The sequence below is a fragment of the Eutrema salsugineum genome, unplaced genomic scaffold, assembly GCF_000478725.1.
Source record: "Eutrema salsugineum unplaced genomic scaffold, Eutsalg1_0 scaffold_5, whole genome shotgun sequence".
In the NCBI taxonomy this organism is placed as follows: Eukaryota; Viridiplantae; Streptophyta; class Magnoliopsida; order Brassicales; family Brassicaceae; genus Eutrema; species Eutrema salsugineum.
In genome coordinates this window covers 11,864,439-11,885,653 of record NW_006256612.1, presented here as the reverse complement: position 1 = coordinate 11,885,653, position 21,215 = coordinate 11,864,439, and the positions used below count along the sequence as shown (strand labels likewise).

The 21,215-nt window shown below is 32.9% G+C and overlaps 4 protein-coding genes across 4 annotated transcripts; 3 read left to right on the top strand and 1 right to left on the bottom strand.

The window, feature by feature from the left end:
• Positions 1–8,980: 8,980 nt before the first annotated feature.
• Positions 8,981–10,095, top strand: LOC18993769 (caffeoylshikimate esterase). Its single transcript, XM_024153356.1, has one exon. It carries the CDS (start codon positions 9,031–9,033, stop codon positions 9,997–9,999), a length of 969 nt encoding a protein of 322 aa, XP_024009124.1. The 5' UTR covers positions 8,981–9,030; the 3' UTR covers positions 10,000–10,095.
• Positions 10,096–11,512: 1,417 nt separating this feature from the next.
• Positions 11,513–11,892, bottom strand: LOC18993768. Its single transcript, XM_006417326.2, has one exon. The coding sequence runs from the start codon at positions 11,744–11,746 to the stop codon at positions 11,513–11,515; it is 234 nt and encodes a 77-aa protein (XP_006417389.1). The 5' UTR covers positions 11,747–11,892.
• Positions 11,893–14,571: 2,679 nt separating this feature from the next.
• On the top strand, positions 14,572–16,902 carry LOC18993767. Its single transcript, XM_006417325.2, has 2 exons — positions 14,572–15,035; positions 16,490–16,902. The coding sequence occupies exons 1-2, from the start codon at positions 14,739–14,741 to the stop codon at positions 16,658–16,660; spliced, it is 468 nt and encodes a 155-aa protein (XP_006417388.1). The 5' UTR covers positions 14,572–14,738; the 3' UTR covers positions 16,661–16,902.
• Positions 16,903–18,445: 1,543 nt separating this feature from the next.
• On the top strand, positions 18,446–19,409 carry LOC18993766. The gene has a single exon (XM_006417324.2). It carries the CDS (start codon positions 18,502–18,504, stop codon positions 19,300–19,302), a length of 801 nt encoding a protein of 266 aa, XP_006417387.1. The 5' UTR covers positions 18,446–18,501; the 3' UTR covers positions 19,303–19,409.
• The last annotated feature ends 1,806 nt before the right edge of the window (positions 19,410–21,215 follow it).

Sequence of the window (21,215 nt, the reverse complement as noted above, 5' to 3'; positions counted from 1 at the left end):
CTTTAATTTGTTCAGTTGGTCGAATAATTCCATCTTAAAAACTTAGATTTATAGAGACAAATTCGAGAGAATTCGTATACTTGACTTATATGGAGTGGATGAAGCACTTTGATGGGTTTGAACCACGTCATGGCCAAAAGTAATATAAACTAAGAATATTAGCGGATTAATCGACCCCCACAATATCATAAGTTTAATTAGTGAGGAAATATATAAATGAGAAAATTGGAAAAAAACTACTGTATATATATATTTATATTTATATATATATATATATATATATATGTGCTAAGAATGCTACCCTATGCAAGAATTAATAATACCTAGCAAAATTTTTTTTATCATTAATCAAATTAAGCAATGCCTAGCAATACCGTATGATTCATAATTCACAAGTTTTTTTTTCTCAAAAGAAAATATTAATAGATTTTGCAGTATTAAACCCGTCAGTGATATGTTTACCGGCGGATTTTAAGCGATGTATTTTTTTTGTTTCTGAGTTTAGACTTGAGATTAAACCCTCCACTCTCGAAACTTAGTTTGAGTTTCAATCTACATTTATATCTTAAATTTGAATTTGATGAGAAAGTGAGAGTTTCGATTATTTTATTCTATACTAGTTTTTTTTAATCAATATTCTGTTCGAAACTCACTCATATTAGATCAAATTTTGTTAATTCAAATAAAAAATTCAAGTTTAAATTGTAAACTCAAATACAAACGGATTATCCAATGGTATATATGTATTTGTATATGAATAAACGATACATTTATAGATAGTATTTTCAAGTGACATATGCAAACACCAATAACTTAAAAGTGTCCTTTTTAAAATAATGTTAATAAAAAAGAAAAAAAAGAATATTTTTATATCTAAAAAAAACATGATATATGCGATACCATGTTTCCCTAGATATAAACTGAAACAAATTTTTTTTTTTTTGGTCAACATATGAACTCAAACAATTATACATATATAAACCGTACTCTGTAAAGTTTTAACCCTAACAAATTATCAAATACAAATATTTTTTTTATCAAATATAAATCTGAATCCCCAAAACGAATATAAACCCTAATTTTTACCCAAAAAACATTAACCCTAATATGAATGTCAAAGCTAGACATAGGATGTCATAGATTTTTAGATATTTTCGACTTTCCACCATAAAATTAATCCCACAATATACATTTTATCGTATTATATAGAACCCGTGTTTCTAAGTTCTAACATTTATAATTTAGATGACTATGATTAAAAATTTATAATGTTAAATAGAATTCATGAAAGAAAAATATTTCCAGTAGTGAAATTCTCTTTTTTTTATGTAGAATTCCATTAATCGAGTAATAAATATTTGGGTTTCCTATATATTTTAAGTTTATTTTTATCAAAATTTTTGTGGTCAGGGTGAATCGGTGATTGACCTAATTAGAACTGTGATTTACTTATAACAGTATATGACTTGTATCCATAAAGTTTTTGTAGATTTATGGCTATACAACATATTTTCACTGACGATAAATATTTTACGTATTGTGGATCCGCAATAATAATTAACTGCTAGTTCTATTTCAAAAAGAGTGTGGATTATAAATTAATCACAACTTTTCGATGATGATCGTGTTATTTTGGTTAGTGAAGCTCACTTGTACTACTTGTTATGCACATGGTGTGTATAATAATGTATCGCCCACTAAAACCGAAGTCAAATAAGCTAGTATGTACTTAGTGCAGCTGTGTAGGTTTGTAATAAGTCCACGTTTATTAGGGTTCTAACGATTAACTTAACAACCTTTTTTGTTAAAGATTAACTTAACAACCTTCGAGATTAATATATTCTAAAAACCAATCGTCCATAATATTTACAACGTCTTCAAGACGTCTATTTTTCTTTTCTTTTTTAAACATAACGTTGTACTACTTGCTTTTTGGTTTGGTGGCAATATAGTTTTATTATCTAATTGAGTGACTTAGATTTACTGCACTTAAATCATATGTTTCCATTACAAATTACGTTATAAGTTTATGATCTAAGCGAAATTTTGCTGTGAGACAAGATTGGAATTAAATAGTGATTTAATGCAGACCCCCCCCCCCCCAAAAAAAAATGTTTTCTATGAAATACGTTGCATAAATTTCCAAAATAAGTGAATAAGATAAGAAGATCTCTTTTTCGAACCAATATATCGTTATCAAAATTTATGAAACCAACGAATAACTTCTCACGACTATCGCCAACGTCATAGACACATAGATTATAAATGATGCGGATATTCCTAAAGAAAAAGATGGTTTATTTGATAAAAAAAAATAATAATAAAAAGAAGAAAAGAGACATGTCACGTTGCAACGTCTTTGAGAAAGAATTGACTGTTGAGAAAGGCAAATTGAGGTATATATTCCAAATTGATGGTGCCGTTTAATTTCATTTTTAAAATATATTTTTTCTGTATATAAAACATTGAAATAAATCCATAAGAACCTCATCATTAGCAAAGTAGAAAAATGTAGTTTTGTGGCGAACCTTATGCGTTGGGATTCTTGAATTCATTTCAATGGTTTTAAGATAACTAATTAAATAATTAGTGAAGATCTAATTCATATACCAAATACTTTTTTTTTGTGTGTCACTACTATATAAGTCCACGAGAGGAATTGAAACATACGGAGTCTCAAAGAACTTTAGCACCCAACCACACTATGCCATAACACATCGAACAATTTTAAAAAATTGTATATACTGAGGGGTTTAATCATGTTTCTTTAGAAGAAATAAGGGTTTAATCATGTTAGTCAAAACTATAATGGATTTTCAATTGATCCATACACTTGAACGTTATATTTAGTTTTTTTTTTAATCATAAATGCATACATTTTACTCTTGCATAATTCAAATTCACAGTTGTACGTCTCGGCAATTGTTTAAATAAATGTTTAGAAATTAAGAGAAAGAAAAAAGGTGTGTTAATTTGTTGAATGGTTGACATGGACTCCAACATTCTTTGATGAAGAATGAGAGGGAAATCATGTCCGGGTTATATATGTTACGTTTCATTTTAGATAATATATTGTTTTCGATTAATTATTTTTTTCTTTTGCCTTTTTTTGGGAAGGTAAAGTCTATACTCTATCAGAGCCGTGCTTACCATGTAGTGAAAAAGGCTTTCGCCTCAAGCCCCAAAATATGTTAATTTTTTAGGGCCCCCATTTCTTAAGAGGTGTTAAGTGGTTTATGGTTGGCATGAGGTCCTTTTTTACATAAGATGTTTTCTTATTTTTGTTTATAAGAGAGAAAAAAAGGAATAGATATAGGAAATAGATTAAGATTACCTTCTCCCAATAGTTTTAAGAAATTGATTAAGATTGGTTTAGATTATCGGCTTTATGACATCCTAAAATAAGACCAAAACCCTAAAGCCCAAGAGAAAAAAAAATTCATAGATTGCTTATCAGATATTGCTGACGATTCCAGTTTCAGTTGCCTTGACTGAAAGAAGTTTTTCAAAGTTGAAGTTGATAAAATCTTATTTACGATCAACTATGTCACAAGAAAAATTGAGTAACTCTATATGTATATAAAAGTGTTAACAGAAACATATAATGTAAGAATTGCATGTTCACTGCACTTTTTAACTTATATATAAATGGATTGCTTCTTCCGTTGTCATTAATTGTGAAGAATCTGGCTCTCTATATATGCTAATAGACCATTTGCATAAAAATTCATTTTGTAGCTTCAGTTTAAAAACGAAAAAAAAAATATTTTATATTGAAATTTCTTGAATAAATATTAAATCTGAAAATTTATATTTTTCAATATAAGTCATGATTCATTCTTGAACTTCTAATCATCTTTTTTATATTTAACAATATCATATAATACCATTGTCAAACTTTTATAACAAAGTAGCTTAATAGCACACACAAAATGTATCCGTGCCTAGTTAACTCGTTAGTCAACCACTTTTTCCTTCTGTTCACGATGTCTAAGTAAGTTTTTTTTGGTCTAAGTATGTTCACACATATAAACCATACATTTACGTTTTTGTTGTTGTTAAGTTTTTTTGGGTCTAAGTATGTTCACACATATAAACCATACATTTACGTTTTTGTTGTTGTTTAAAATCACATTTTCCCCTGTAAAATGTGTATTTTTTTTTTGTAGAGATACCGTGGCTTGAGAAATATAGATACAGAGCCTAGAACACATGAAAATGCAATGCAAATAATTTTTTTTTTTAACACTGATCTATTATTTTATTACAAATTATGAGAATTATTACATCGATAATTCTTCAACGGATAAGTCTCCCACCTACAAACACGCCAAACGGATTTCCATGCACCATGTTAAAAATCTCCTATAATCTTGTCTCAATTAATCTGCAAATTAATAATAAATCGCATTTCCGGGGCCTCAAAACCCAGATCTCTTAGTATAGAAGCATTAATGAACCCATTAATCAGTAAGCTAAGGGGCTTCCACTGCAAATAAATTTATATGATTACTAGTGTGTGATCCGCGCTACGCGCGGACATTTACCATTGTTTTTATATTACGATTCTTCTCTATTATATTATACACATGTTTTTTCCCTTTTTTATAGTTTTATATATGGGAGACTTATATCTCTTATAAAAGGTGTTATTCGGGGTTTTTTTTTAATAATTTTTTGGTTAATGTTATGGAAGTGCTATATTTATTCTTGTTAATTTATTTTTGTTTATGAAGTATTTGTTTTTTTCGTTTTTTTAAATTTGTAATTGTGAAAGCACTTTCTCCGTTAGTATATTTTGTATAAGGCCTTGAGTCAAAAGAAGTACAAAATGTCTATATTGAAATCGGGTTTGGATGGTTAGTATGAAAGTTTTTTTTTAGTCTGTAATTTTTGTATTATTTTATATTGACTCATTTTCCAGCTATATTTATTTGTTCGTTCGATGTTTATGAAATCTCATTTTGATTATACAAAGCTGTGTCCGTTTTTAGCCCTTCATAATTGTAGGTATTAATTGATAGCTCTTTCAAATGTTGGCAAAACTCTTCTATTGTTGATAGAGGGTGCTTCAATTGAAAGAGGGTGATTGAAATTTTGGTCGGACCAACCTTTTGTTCATACCCATTCCTGTGGTCTCTAATTGAGTCATTTTTTTCATCCTCCTTCTCTTTCTTCCTTGGGTGATTCAGTGACGTTTATTTCGGTATTGTCCACTCTTGCAGTGCTTTTTTCCAGAATCGGTGCCGGTCTAACCCTTTCCCATGATTTCTTAGATATACCTCTATTCGTCATCATATTGGGGAGCTGATCAGTTTCTCAGCTTTGGAATTGGTTTTTTGGGTGTGCCGTTGGTGACTCCAATTTGGCGTGGATTTCATGGATCCTTTTTGGGATTGGTAGAAAGTCCAGCGTTTATGGTTAAGCTGAGCTGAGTTTTTTTTTTGGAAAATATTACTTCCGTCAAAAAATCTGTTTATGCAATTCTCTTTTGATGGTGATTCCGTGATTGTTGTCGTTCATATGGTTTGTTTAATTTTAGTTTCTGGTAGTGTGATATTTGATTTATTTAAAGTGTCTCATCATTTGCCGTAACTGAAGAAACCGGACAAACTAAAAGTTTTAAAAAAAAATAATTGCACAGATGGCTGCTGAGGTGGCTGCTGAGGTGGCAACACCATAAAAGAGAAAAGCTATCTTTATATATATAGATGTTTCCGATTTCTTATTAATAAAGCTACAAGTAAATAATGTAAAAGTGATCATTTTTTTCTGGTTAAGGTCATAGAATTTTTTTATCTTCATATGGAATGTGTCGATTAAAAAGAGTTTCTAAATATGGTTGAACTTAAAGTTTTTTCCCGATAAATATGGTTAAATCTTAAATTATAATACTCTAATAATTCAACCTACTTGGATCCCTTGCATTGGTGAATGGCCACTAGCATGAAACTTCTAGGCTATAGTGTACTACTATAATAGGAGATAATGATTCATCTAATCACCTTCAAATAGTTGTATTGCTATTTTAATTATTTTTGCGTAATTAACATGTAAAAAATGATAGTATGTGTTCAGCATGGGGACCTCTTAATTAACTGTTAGAACAGACTCCATGAGTCCAAACTGGCCAATGGATGTCCACTTATATGATTCTGAGAACTATGGATTCCCACTTAACTATGAATATTATTAAAATGCGTGCAATTGTAATAACCGTATTGGCCAAAGATATGTTTCTAGATAATTTGTGAATAGGTCAATGTATTCTTAAATTATCTTGGACAAAGACATCCCGTAACAAGACACGCGTTGAGATCCAATTGATGGATTATCTGATAAAGAAAATTCAAGAAACAAATTACGAAATTCATATTTAACCATCCAATTTGAGATTCCACAACCAAGTTTTATATTGTTTGATGACTTATAACACTATTATTTTGTTTCATTATTTAATGTTAACTAATCTAAGAGATAGTTTTGGTTTTGTAAATCATTTGACATCGTCTAAGTAATTAAGATTGATTGGTTCTTATATATGAGGGTGGCTTTGTGGAGAATTAGTGAAGGCCTAAAGGGTGCTTTGGACCCCTTTTTTTGTTAAGGGGGATTTTCATATCTTTGAATATATAAGATCACTTTTAGTTGAATTTGTTAAGTACAACACAGTTTCCTTATCGCCGATAACTTCGTTAATTTGATCATTATCAGAAATAGTGTGGCTTTCGTTTTTAAAATTTTAATCTAATTTTTATTGGTATAGACCATTAGACTGATTAAATAGAGCTGATAGATTAAAAATAAAAACTAGATAAATAGCCGCAAGTTTACCCATAGTTTGCTTTTGTCGAAGGAAAACAAAAGTTTACCCATTAATGACTATGAGAAACCCAGCAGAGAAATGAAATTATTCATGGTAATTTATATCGTTTATAATGCGCACTAAAAGAGCGAAAAGATGAAATGTTTGATCGTCACTATTAAAGATAGAAGGTATAGGTTCCACCTTTTTCAATGAGTACTTGAGGGAATCTAATCACACTACTGCTAGTCTACTAGAGACATGCCTTATGCGAGAGTCTTGATCCTCAACGATTGGACCCATCTACAAACTATTAGGTTTTATGCTACATTCCTTAGCCATTTCTATGACATAAACCATTCGTCGATATATTATTCGTATTCTCTTGCTCAACATATCTATACACTATACTGTTATATTTATTAGGTGTCAAATGTCAATTAGAATCGAGTGCTAGAAAAATATTTAGTGGCAAGACTGACTTTTTGGGTACAAAAAATAGTTCAATTTTTGTTTAGGATCATAACGATTTTTTCCACCAGTTTTTGTTTTGTTCACTCATGTATATTTTGAATTTTTCATGATTTAGAGCTATACTAGTTTGAACGTGGAAAGTATGACATTACGGAAGTGTTTACGATTATTGAACTATTAGGTTTGTAAACAAGTGCATGGAGCCATGGACTCGACTCCAAATGACACAGTTGTCCATATATATCCAAAGGCAACGAAGGCAGGTCCGACGTCGTGGAAGCCATGCGCAAAAGTAGAAAAGAGTACTCTTTCGTTAAAACTTCACCATCTAGAGAGACTAAAATTTTGAAAACTTGAGGTCCTAGTTGATGACGTCATTTGCTTGAAGCAAACTTGTGAAGTAAATTTTTGTTTTTGTTACTTTCAGAAAAAGGTTTTAAAAACTTTAATCTGTGAGTCTCCATGCAGACAAAAAGAGATATTCACATCATAATACTAACAAGTACTGAGAGATAACCTTGCACGATAATAAGATGAGTTGTCATGTAATAACACCAATGGATGGGACATGGTGATTAGTTGAATTCCAACTTCGTTAGAACGGTCAAAGTATTGCTAAAAATCTCACTTTTTACCAGTGATTCTTATCCATCCAAAGATTGAAAGTGCGCATAACTTAAGTTCATTTGAAGGCTTTTTGACTATATCCACTCTTCCACAAACAAACAAGCGATTTTATAGGTTATGGAATCTTTCACTAATCACTTTTTCATTTGAAATAAAAACATTTGCGCATATAGTTAACACGAAAATATCTCTAAATGAAATTTAAAAATACATTTTTCAGAAAAGGGATAGATAAGTCTACTTTAGTATGCAGTGTGCGTTTTGTCCCCAAAAAAAAGTGTGCATTGTGCTTAATCCGATTTCTAGTTTGATATTTTATGGATTTAAGTTTTTTAATTATCTATGAATCATAAGTAAATCTTGTTCGGTTTGACTAATATGGAATTGGTTTTTGGTACACGTTTGGTTTTCCGCAGCAAACGTCAAAAATATATTTCGTAAATTCCATTAAAACAAGTCTTTTTTTTTTTTCCTATCGGTCAGTTTGGTTTCCAGTTTCCACTAGATTTATCTCGACACAAAATAATATTATTCGTATCTAGATTAATTTTGGTACGATCATCTGGTCCGGTTAGATAGAATAACACACAGTAAGTGAAATGCTGACTACGGACGAAGAGACAAATCCTTCTCTGAGAGATTCAAGATTCAAATCATTCCATTGATTAAAACTAATCATTATCAATCGTCTCTTCTATAAAATGTATATCTGAAGCCTCCTGTAGTCCCGTGAATTGAATCTTGAAAGAACTTTCACGTGGCAAAACACATTCGGATTCTGCAATCGACAATATGAAAAGCAAAAAAAAATAGTTTTGCTAAATTTTTTCATTTTGAAATGTGAGTTATCACAAAATTCTTACGTTCGGTTTGATCCAATCCGAAATAAAACAAATCAATCAGGATCTTTACTTGGGCCTCACTTGGTCCACCCCAATTTTCGCAGCCCAAAACTCAATCAGTCCCGCTCTGCTCAAAAGTCAAAACTTTGACTTTTCTCCCAAAACGCTAACGCCAAAAAAACGTTTTTTGCTCACAACCACTCATCAGAGAAACCACAAGAGACAAAGTCACAAACTTTCAACTCTCAAAGGAAAAACCAAATCTCTCTCTCGCTGCAAGCAATGTCTGATCACCAGCTTGCAAAAGAGATCAACTTCTGGGGAGAGACTTCAGAAGAAGACTACTTCAATCTCAAAGGCATCATTGGCTCCAAATCATTCTTCACTTCCCCTCGAGGACTCAACCTCTTCACTCGTTCATGGCTTCCTTCTTCTTCCTCTCCTCCACGTGGCCTCATCTTCATGGTCCATGGTTACGGCAATGACGTCAGCTGGACCTTCCAGTCCACTCCCATCTTCCTCGCTCAGATGGGTTTCGCTTGCTTCGCTCTCGACATCGAAGGCCATGGCCGATCCGACGGCGTCCGCGCCTACGTCCCCTCCGTAGATCTCGTCGTCGATGACATCATCTCTTTCTTCGATTCGATCAAGAAAAACCCTAAATTTCATGGCTTGCCTCGGTTTCTCTTCGGGGAATCAATGGGCGGCGCGATCTGTCTCCTGACCCATTTCGCAGATCCGTCGGGTTTCGATGGAGCGGTTCTTGTCGCGCCAATGTGTAAAATCTCCGACAAGGTGAGACCTAAATGGCCGATTGATCAGTTTCTGATTATGATCTCAAGATTCTTACCGACTTGGGCGATTGTCCCTACGGAAGATCTGTTGGAGAAATCGATCAAAGTTGAAGAGAAGAAACCGATCGCGAAGAGGAATCCGATGAGGTATGGTGAGAAACCGAGGCTTGGTACAGTGATGGAGCTGCTTAGGGTTACGGATTACTTAGGGAAGAAGCTAAAAGACGTGAGCATTCCCTTCATTGTGTTACATGGAAGTGCAGATGTTGTCACTGATCCTGAGGTGAGCAGAGAGTTGTACCAAGATGCCAAGAGCAAAGACAAGACATTGAAGATCTACCAAGGGATGATGCATTCAATGTTGTTCGGTGAACCTGACGACAACATCGAGATTGTTCGTAAGGATATTGTTAGTTGGTTGAATGATAGATGCGGTGGAGACAAAACCCAGCTTTGAATTCATTTGTGTTGTTGGTTTGATTCTCTCTGTTTATTTATTGATGTAATGTTTGTGTATAGTCATATTTTTATCATGGAATAATATTTGGGTTTAGTGACTAGAAATTGATATACACTACAGGTTAATCACATTGCTCTTGCAGATTGTTCTTGATAATGCTCAGTTTTTTTCTATAAGCAAAACTAACATTTTTCTAGTTCCTTCTTTACACGAACCTATATAGTTAGTTCAATGGTTTTCATCTGCTAAAAAATCTGCACAAACTCTCTGTATCCGCCATGAACAGATCGTTTTAGATGAAGCACAGAGAGCATTATGATTTATGAATCATAGAACCCAAGCTGCAAGAGCATGTTGGTGCCTTCACAATTTACACGATCTCTCTTCTCTGTGCCCTTCTTTTGAGAATTTGGCGGTATCTTTTTTTTTTCTTTGTGCCAAAACCAGCTGATCCATCTCCATTCTTCTCCTTTTGTGACATCCATGCCAATGCAATCCGATTTCCATGTCTAATGATGTATTAAATTTGGAAAGCCTTATCAAATTTAATATGGTCAATTTCGATTAGCAGTAAATAAACAAACCAAAAAACCACCATCATCAATTTGGAAAGCCTTATCAATTATTGATTAAAGTTCCACAATTCAAGCCAATGTTGGTTACTGGTTTGGCTTTTATTCTCCAACATGGTTACTATGCCAAGAAAACTACAGTACTTGTCAAGAGGCTATTGAATTGATTTTGAAGTTTGTTGGGTGTTTGACCAACAAAGCAAAAAAAGTTGCTTCTTTGTCCACTTATCTCACTGTTTTTAATGTACTTCCTAAGCTCTGTCTCTCACCTAAAAAGGTAGCTGCGAAATTCTTTTGTCCCAAATAATTTGGCATTTTTTTAGGAAACTGTTAAGTATTTGATTTATGGATTCGAATGAAATACATTAAGATAAATTCAAATATGAGGATGAGGTGATTCAGCTACGAATCTTAACTAATTCTAGTGTAGTATCATTTTTTCCATCATTATTAGATTTACAATTAGTCATAGTTGTTTGTCAACAATTCAATTAGGTACGATCTTTGCAACGTATGTGCTGAACATTGGAACTTGCACAAAGATTAGTACCCCGAAACGTGGTCATGAATAATAACAATATTTCGTTGTTTTTCAAAGTGTTCAACAAGTAATTACGGTTTTACATTGGAATTTGCACAAGGATTAGTAACCAAAAGTGTGTTCACGATATCAAATGTTGCCAAAATAAACCGATTTTCAGAAGCTAAATTCGACTGTAGAAGAACCAACGCTTTCGATCTTTTGCAGTACATGGAAACAAAAGATTCAAGTTTCGAGGTCAAAATGTTTCACTGACGAAAACCATAAAAAAGGAAAGAAATAACAAGCTTGATGGACTATGCCACAAAGAAGAGAGAGAGGGGGGGGAAGAAATTGAAACAAATGTGAAGTGCTTCAAAAAACTGTAAAAGAATGAGATAGAGAGAAAGAGAAATGGTCAAAATTTGACAGAAACAACATAAATCAAAGTTATTTTGCAGGGTTTACAGTAGCCGCAGAATCTCTGAGGATTCTCTCCTCCGTCGTCGAAGTTCAAGGCGTAACTCCATGGATCATACTGAAACATAGTCTGCTTCCTCTTCTTCGTCTTCTTCTTCACCGCCGCCTTCACCCTCCGGAACATCTTTTTCCAGTACTGATTCACCGCCTCCAGTCTATCCTCTAATCTCATTTTACGCAGAAAAACTCTTTCTGGCTTTTAAGCTTTAACGGGTCTTTCGGAAATGGATGAAAGTTTCGATCTTTTGGGAGAGTTGAAGCAGAAACAGAAGAGAGGATTGAAGAAAAAGTGAGCAGCTTTTGTTTTTGGTAGTTGAATACGTGTGAGGAATTTACATTGGGGGTCACGAGAAAGAGATATAACAGAGGAAGAGGAAGAAGAAGAAACCTTGGGCAGAGTGCCTAAAACATCATGTTCGGATACTCTGTTTTTTTTATTGAACTCCTTGGTCTTTGTCTCCTTCTATCTCAACGAATCAATATTCCTTTTTCCCTTTTCTTAACATTCTTTTTTTTATGTTAAAATAACCCCAGTTTTTTAAAAAATTTAGTCATTGAAAATTTGAATTGAATGTATCTAACAATATCAATATTCTGACAAATAAAATCACATATAGCGAGATTTTATTTGTTGTTGAGATTTTAGATTTTAGATTTTAGATTTTAGATTTTAGATTTTAGATTTTAGATTTTAGATTTTAGATTTTAGATTTTAGATTTTAGATTTTAGATTTTAGATTTTAGATTTTAGATTTTAGATTTTAGATTTTAGATTTTAGATTTTAGATTTTAGATTTTAGATTTTAGATTTTAGATTTTAGATTTTAGATTTTAGATTTTAGATTTTAGATTTTAGATTTTAGATTTTAGATTTTAGATTTTAGATTTTAGATTTTAGATTTTAGATTTTAGATTTTAGATTTTAGATTTTAGATTTTAGATTTTACTGTATCTAAAAATATCAATATTTTAAAAAAAAATTGTTTATTTTAGATTGTAACTATATTTTATTGGTGATTGATAATGTTGTAGATTTCGGTTTACATGGTTTGTTTTTTTGACCAAGTACATTGTTTGTTCACAAAAAAGAAGTAGTTGTACATTGTAGAAATTAGATTTGAGATTGTAACGAATATAAGGTCTTAGTTTTAAATCACATCTAAGAATATCAATACTTTAAAAAAATGTTTATTTTAGATTGTAACTGTATTTTATTGGTGATTGGTAATGTTGTAGATTTCGGTTTACATGGTTTGTTTTTTTTTTTGACCAAGTACATTGTTTGTTCACAAAAAAGAAATAATTGTACGTTGTAGAAATTAGATTTTAGATTGTAACGAGTATAAGGTTTTAGTTTTAAATCACATATAGCGAGATTTTATTTGTTATTGAAATTTTAGATTTTACTGTATCTAAGAATATCAATACTTTCAAACAAATTTGTTTATTATAGATTGTAACTATATTTTATTGGTGATTGGTAATGTTGTAGATTTCTATTTACATGGTTTGTTTTCTTTTTGACCAAGTACATTGTTTGTTCACAAAAAAAAAAAGTAATTGTACATTGTAGAAATTAGATTTGAGATTGTAACGAGTATAAGGTCTTAGTTTTAAAATGGTGATCACTGTGCCATTGTACTCTAGCTTATTTTAAAGTAATTGTAGATGATTTGTTCCAAAAAAAAAGTAATTTTACATTGTGAAAATTAGATTTAAGATTATAATGAGTTTAGTTCTTGATTCTAAAATGATGAATCGATGATCATTGTGCCACCTTACAACAGTTTATTTCATACTTTTGTGAAATGAATCCCTAAAGATTTTTTCTGTTTGTGTTTAACAATTTGTAAGAATATAAGTATTTCCAAAATTAATTTTAAAATTCTCTTTTAAAATCAAGGTTATCATCTAAAAGTCTACACATACTCGAGTCTTGAGATAATGTGATGTCTAAATGGAGTATAAGATAACTGTTATTATTTGCAAGTTAACATATTTGTTTTACTAGTTAAGCAACATTTAAGCCATACGTCTTTAATTTCTTAAAACAACTATCCTATCCAGAAAAATTTCCATAGAGATGATGTAACAAGAAAAAAGGTACACAACAACAAGAAGTGAACAAACACAATATTACGGCTTAAAGAAGACGGATTTTTTTTATGTAGTTACCAGAGAGCAGCAGAGATAATTTTAACGACTTCGTTCTCCATTCTCGAACTCCATGCATGATATCGATGGATCACTTTTACTGGATTTTCAAGGCTCTGAGCATTTGCTTTGAATCATGGCCTCAATTTTGACTTGTACTCCTTTGCTCAAGTTTCATGGAAATAAAGTTTGTCTTCCTTGTCGTGATGCATTTTACTCTGTTTCTCTAATCTGGTTCCAGCCTTGTTTTTCCTTATCTGCCTCAGTGAACTTTGATTAAGAGAAATAATTGCCTGCAAAATACTTTCTTGCCTTTTTTTGGTTTATCGGATTTGTTTTGTAGACCAAACTTTGAGTTAACAAAAATATATAGAAAATCAAAACAGCGATTAATCGGATTAAACTATGTTCATTCTAGGTTTTGGTTTAGATATGTAACTTCTCTGGACTCGATCACTCGAACCATAGCAAAAGTGTTCTTTTATTTGTTACTAGTATACTATTTTCGACAAATGTGTTATTCGATGTAAATTAGAATAAACAAGTATTGACTTTAATATACTGTTTTATTTGTAGTTAATACTTTAGGATTAACCAATTATGTTTACTAGATATATATAATCATCCAGTCACGCGTGTCCTTAATGGTAACAAAGTATGTTCGTCACTACTTTAGTTCAAAGATTCTGCATATATTTATGCTTTTTCTATAATCTTTTAGTAAACAAAAATTACTATTCTCTTTGTAAGTTCTCAAGAAAAGCTGTGCAATAAAGGACAACATGTGTGTCCCCGAAAAGTTACGACTTTTTTTTTTTTTAATTTCTCTTAGAATCCCAAAACTTTTACATTCTTACATATTAACCCCACTTGCTCCCTCTCTTCTCCTTCTTCATCTGACTCCTCTTCTCTCTCCCTCTCTCTCTCTCTGTTTCACCTTAATGAACTCCCAGAAAGCGAACAACACTACACTAAATCGAAACTAACCTTTCTTCGGTTTTAATACAGAAATGAGAGAGCTTGAGCGCTTGAAGACGAGCATGAACCATCCATGGCCGCCGATTGGAGCTCCGATGAATCTCCGGCGAGAAGAGCCGTGGAAATCTCGATTTGACGACTCAGTTAACGCCGTCTCCTTTGGGTTCGTCGCTACTGCGATACTCATTTCAATGTTCCTCGTCATGGCCATCTTCGAGAGACTGATTCGAACCACCACCACAACTACTAACCCAGATTCCTCTTCGGGTATGGACTCTCGGGTCGGGTTCAATGGCCCTGCGACTAAGCTCGGTTATCAATCTCCCAAGGCAAGTTTTTTTACTTTTTCCCTTCAAAAACAATTCGGAGAATAAAGCCGATAGAAAAAAAAATTCCTTAATTTTCGCATTATTGTCTACTTAGTACTCTTAAATGTTGACACATTTTGACCAATTTAGAAAATTTTCTACTTTATTTTCCTGCCAAATCTGATTTTGACACTTGAGATGAACAATGGGTAAAACAGGAACTAAAGAAAAGCTTCAGTTTTGTGATTCTTTCTTAACTTAAATCTTCGGATTTTGGGTTTAATGATGCAAATTTGGTGTAGAGAAAAAAGGTTAAGTCTTTTTTGGGTAATTATTCCAGGTAAAAAAAGTTTGTATTTCTAATCTTGGGCGGTTATTTTCATTTGATGTAAACACTTTCATCGCAAAAGAAGAAGGAGAAAACATCATAAGGTTTTGATTCTGTGTACTATTTGAGTATTGAAAGAGACCCAACATTGCACATGCTTTTACATCATCAACATTAAAGATGTCTCATAAGCTTCCTCACTCACACATGCATACACTGTTGAGTATATATATCGATGTATATATGGTGATTGCATTCATTGATTTCTTTCGTCATTCAGAATCTCCTTTTTTTTTTCTCTCTTGCTTTCTCTTCCTCATAATGACGAAGGAGACAGGAAAGACGTGTAATAAAGTTTTGTTTGTTGAAGATTGATTCGTTTGTAAGTATTATTGACGCGTATGATACGAATTATGCGTGTTGTAGATGGAAAAATGAGGTCTAACGTCTAAGTCTAAACCATGTGTGACTGACATTTCCTAGGAACACAAATGGCCCCACTAGCTTTCTTGAAACCTAACATTGCTCCAATGCTAGAGTTTAGTCATGTTCTTGGGGGTTAAATAGTTTCATGTAGATTGCATAGTTCTCTTGACTATCATCTCATGTAAAGAATAAAGGAGTAAAGAGATTAATGATATCTCAAAACATATGTGAACTTGAATGGAATTAGAGAAATGGGTAACTTTGAATATTGAAAATGGGTTTTAAACTTGGATTAGTTCCTCTTCATCCCTAATGATCGGTGGTCCTCTTATTATACCTTGTTTTCTTGTTTGAGATAGTCATTTTGAATAAGACTGATTGGGATATATAGATTGATTTTACATGGTCATGGAACAAACCATGTGATCAAAGACTAGATAAAACCATTCGAAAACATGGGAGGACCCATAAATGTAAGCTTAAGACAAGTGTGTTTGCCCTTTTCTTCCTATGAACCTGAGTTGCTGTTGGGGAACAATGACACATGTTTAGATCTGTCATTGTCTTCTCCCACTCAAATTCTTATTTGCTTATGTTTTGTTGGCTCATGAAATAAATTTCTTTAATGAGAATCTCTGCTTCTTCTATCTGTTGGATATTTTTTCTGGTTTGTTTTTCTTGAGTTAATGAATGACTGATTTTCTGATGTATCGATATGCAGATGACTGTTTACGCAAACGGAGTATCGGTATTAATGCCAGGAGATGATATTCCCACTTTCATAGCTCATCCAGCCCCTGTGCCTTGTCCTCCTCAACACATTTCACAGTCTCAGCATCAACATAGCTCATCAAGAGATTCCTCCAACTCAAACTCCATTCAAGAATGTTGAAGACTGTTTATTTATCTCGTACCACCATTGGCTGATTAAACATTCGAGCGACCAACCACATTGAGTAGAGTTGAGTATGGCATCGGATGTTTTTGTTTTCTCATTTTGTTTTTTTTTTGTTTCTCCCGGTGAGTTCGCTACATTGATTGGGTTCGGGGAAATTATCTATCCGTATTTGTGTACATAGCTTTAGGATCAGAAACCGGTTTATGCCCTTAGCATAATTAAGCATATATTCAAGATTTGACTAGGGTTTTTATAGCTTCTCTGTCATTTGCTTGTTACGTGAATCACTTACAGAGAAGAGAAGAGTGTGTAGTCTCTCTTTTCTTTCTCTAAGATTTGGAACTTTGCACCTTCATCCCTAAAAACCCCAATTCTCATTGGAGAATTAATCTTTTTGTGGAGAAATACTAATCAGTGACCCCTATTAATAAGTATAAACTGATATCAAAAATCAACATTTAAACTGCATGTTATAGAAAATCGGCTTTGAACTTGGGCATAATAAGGATACAATAAGGAAGACTGAAAACGTGAGTAATTGGGGTTTTAGCAGATTGAAGTACACATTCAGCACTGAAAACTAATGAAAAGTGAGTACTTGGGCTTTGAGATTATACTGCAATTTTGAGTGTTCGAACATGTGGATGGTAGAGTAGAATGGAAGTCATGTGAGCTTTACTAGTATCTGTACAAAGGGACTTGGATATAAATTCTAGCATGGAAATTTTTTAACTAATCGTAAATAGGTGTTGAAGAATTTTGTATTTTAAGAGTTAGTTTTTTTTTTAAAGAGTTGCTATTTTTAAAGTTCCAGTGGTAGTTTTGGATCGACATACGATTTCGGATTTGGTTGTTGTTACTTTTGTGTAAACTAGAAATCTTTATGTTAGTGAGTGAAGAATCTGAAATATGATAGATTTTAGAATGCAGACATAAGTCTTTTGTTGTGTAGTCAATGTGGATTCGGCTGTTGTGTAAATGGTACACCAATTTTTCTTTTTTTCTTCTCTCTCGTCTGGTCATTGTAAATGGTACTTGTGTCATATGTAATATGTGTTGTACAATTATTTCTCGGAAAAGTTGACTTATACAAGTCTTTGGCAGTGAACTTTAGAATGCACGTAAATTTGCTTCAAAATTAAGTTGTTTCTAAATATCAATGTATTAAAACTTGCGTCTTTTATTTAGCTCGTGACTTAGACGGATTGGATTAGAGTCGAGATTTCTCAGTAGCCCCATGAATTCACGTTTTGGATTGACCGAGTCCGTTACAAGACGGGCAAAATAAGGCGTACGAGTTCACAATCACATTCATAGTCATTCATTCACTATTGAAACTGTACTTTTGTCTAGTGTCATATTATACCACTATGTGAAAATAGATTGCATTATTCATTACTTGTACTATTTTACTCAGTCAAAATATGAAAGCGGAGGGAGCAAATTTTTTTTTGCATGGCAATTTTACTAGTCATTTTCTTAATTCGGTTCAATTAGCTGTGTACATATATAGTCTGACTCTTGACTGTTTTTCAATTAAACATTTTAAATGATTAAAAAAATTCGAGTAGTTTAAAGATAAATCTGGAGTTTGGTCTAGATTATACTTTTCTGGGTCACGATACATTATTAGTTTTACTGTTATGAATAAAATAAAAAAAAATGTAAAAACTTTAGTGAAAGTTAATTTCTCACTCACTGTTACTTTTGTAAATCCAAAATATTGCCAATAAATACCCAAAAAATGTCTCACTTCCCATTCAGTCTGCTGCCAAGACAGTGAAACACCAAAAAAAAATTCACTATCTCCGCTTAACCACCGTTCCAACTCTGTTATGGGTTGTTGCGTCAGCTCCGCCACCTCAGACCAGAAAGATGATCTCGTCTCCGGCAAGAACACAGCACCGTCTCCATCTGTTGTCGAGGAAGAGACAGTAGTCAAAGAAGTCTTGTCCGAAACCACATTGATAACTTCCTCGAACGACAATTCCGCAATTGAGACGACGACGAACAAGATTCCGGAAGACGAGGAGAAGAAACCCGGAGCTGTCGACGTTGCTCCAGACCCGGTTTTAACAAAACCCGGTTTGGTTGAACCGGAAAAAGGATCGGAGGTTTCGGAAATTTGTAGTTTGAGCGAGAGTCTGCTTTCGATCGTGAATGGGTACGACGAGGAAGAAGTAAAACAGATGAAAGCGCAGGGAGTGAGACAGAGATCTCCGGCGAAATCTCGGAACCGGGTCATGGTTAATTATCCGACCCGGAGAACCGATATGTCTCCCCGTAAGAGAAACATCGAAGGAGGAGGAGAAGGAACTGGCTCGGTGAGCTCTGGTCAGAGAGATCCGACTGAAAGGTCCGAGAGGAGGAGGTCCAGGTCGCCGGCAATGAACAGGTCCGTGATGATGGGTCCGACTCGAAATCCGAACCATTATTGCACGGATAATGGTGGAGCAATGAGGAAAAAAGGCCAGTCTCCGGGTCGGGTCAGCTTTGATCCGAGTAAAAACGGGTCAGATCAAGACTGTCATCATCATCTGTCGAGTTGCGGTGCGGCAGGGCTGAATTGCAATTCTACCTCTAACGACTCGTTTGAGAACCCTCTTGTTTCCTTAGAGTGTTTCATCTTTCTATAAAACTATTACGAAGAACGAGTATCCCGGGGCCTAATAATCTCGAATTATCTCCGGTTTAATCATAATATATCGTTAATCTACCTTTGTATTGGTTTTATATTTTTTTGTTGTCGACAATTTCGAAGTTATTCATCTATTAGTATTCATAAAAATTCGCAATTATACAAGATTTGTTTAAATTTTGGTGATTATAAAAGAAAAGAAATATTAGTGAAACTATTTTTTTTTTTTGGTCAAATATTAGTGAAACTATATGATGTGTGAGTTGGACGGCAAAAGATTTACTTCTGTGACATCAATTATTATATATTCTGACAGAAAAAAAATCAGACGCAAGCAAAGGCTTCCTAACTTTGACTCCCCCCCCCCCCCAAAAGTTACCATACACTAAATTTAGTTTATTTTATGTGAATGAAAAAAATATTAATTTTCTTCTCGTTCAAATAATGCATAATTGAGCTTTCGTCATATACACGACTAGACTCTAATATGTAGACTAATATTTATACTAGTATCTTTGTGTTGTCGTCTACATTAACATACTATTTGAATATGTGATGTGAATTATATATTAAATGAACTTTTTTGTCAACAGTTAAATGAAAAATTTAGCAATCGAAGTATTTAATTATTAGAATCAAATTGTTGTTGTATACTGGTCTAAGAGTTGATTCATAGATTAAACTCTCGTATTTGTATGTATATAGAGCTCAGTTACAAACAAATCCAATATATTATTATTACAAGTTTTATTGAATGTCGAATTTTAAAGATTCTCATGACCTTTTACATGACGAACATACATCAACATTTGAGATTATGTATTATACAATTGATACTGGATATTATATGATGAGATTCGTTTATCCTAGACATAGAGACATAGTCAGTTGTAAAATGTTAAAATCTAGTGATAATATGTTAAAATGTTCAGTGTTCATGTAACAAATAACAAAAACTAGTCTTATCGAATATTATTTTCTAATCGTTTAATATGTTTGGAATATTTATATCCACAGCCTTACTTAAATCTCTTCTATACACACTCTATCAAATTCTGTCACCTTAGCTTAGATCTTCAATCGTTTAATCAATATTGGGATGCACCAATTTGGTCATTAGGTAGTATTTATACTTTGAGATCAGGTATTTATTTTGTAAATTACAAATTTCGATTTTCTTTCGTCTGGTAAATCATTCAAACGTTTTTTTTCCCATGGCAATTTAGGTTCCATCTTTTGGAGATAGCATTGTAAAGATTTTGCTTTTTAACGTTTTCTTGCTTGTCCTTTTGTACCCCACATCACGTATACTAAAAATTTTGGATGAATGCTGAATAAATTCGGCGAGAAAAGAGTTTTTTTTTTACCGTTAGTTGATTTCTCTAAAAAGTTTGTGGTGGGCATACTTTATGTTTTTTTTTCATTTCCTTTTTCAACTTTGTGGTCATGCTTAGGCATATCAAATAAATGAAAACAGGATAAAAACATACGTTCTCATCAGTTAAATATTATTTTAAAACTGTAGATTGCATCACAGCAAATTGATATGAATAAAGTTTGAAAACTGAAGTTTGGGCTGATCAAGTTTGATACTTATCGAACTTCAGATGTTCGACACTCTGAGAAACCATAACTTTTTTCCCCTAAAACTTTGATATGCATATTGTCCCTCGAAAAAACCATAACCTTTTTATATTGTTGTGAGTCTGATTTATAACGGATCGAAAATGGTAGGGCAGAAAATGCTGGGAAGAACAGTGTAAAACAAAAATTTGAAGTAAAAGGAAACTAGTATTAATTTAAATAAATGAAACATTCGTTGTATGCCTTGGATCCTCTGGTCTAACAGGTGACCAAAAAGTACCATTTGCATTCTTTAATTTTGTTTCGCTTTTTTAGGTAATGAGAGAC

Coding starts and splice junctions, on each gene's coding strand:
- LOC18993769 (XM_024153356.1), top strand. CDS start 9,031: ATGTCTGATCACCAGCTTGCAAAAGAGATCAACTTCTGGGGAGAGACT.
- LOC18993768 (XM_006417326.2), bottom strand. CDS start 11,746: ATGAGATTAGAGGATAGACTGGAGGCGGTGAATCAGTACTGGAAAAAG.
- LOC18993767 (XM_006417325.2), top strand. CDS start 14,739: ATGAGAGAGCTTGAGCGCTTGAAGACGAGCATGAACCATCCATGGCCG. Junction 15,036..16,489: donor TCGGTTATCAATCTCCCAAG/GCAAGTTTTTTT, acceptor ATCGATATGCAG/ATGACTGTTTACGCAAACGG.
- LOC18993766 (XM_006417324.2), top strand. CDS start 18,502: ATGGGTTGTTGCGTCAGCTCCGCCACCTCAGACCAGAAAGATGATCTC.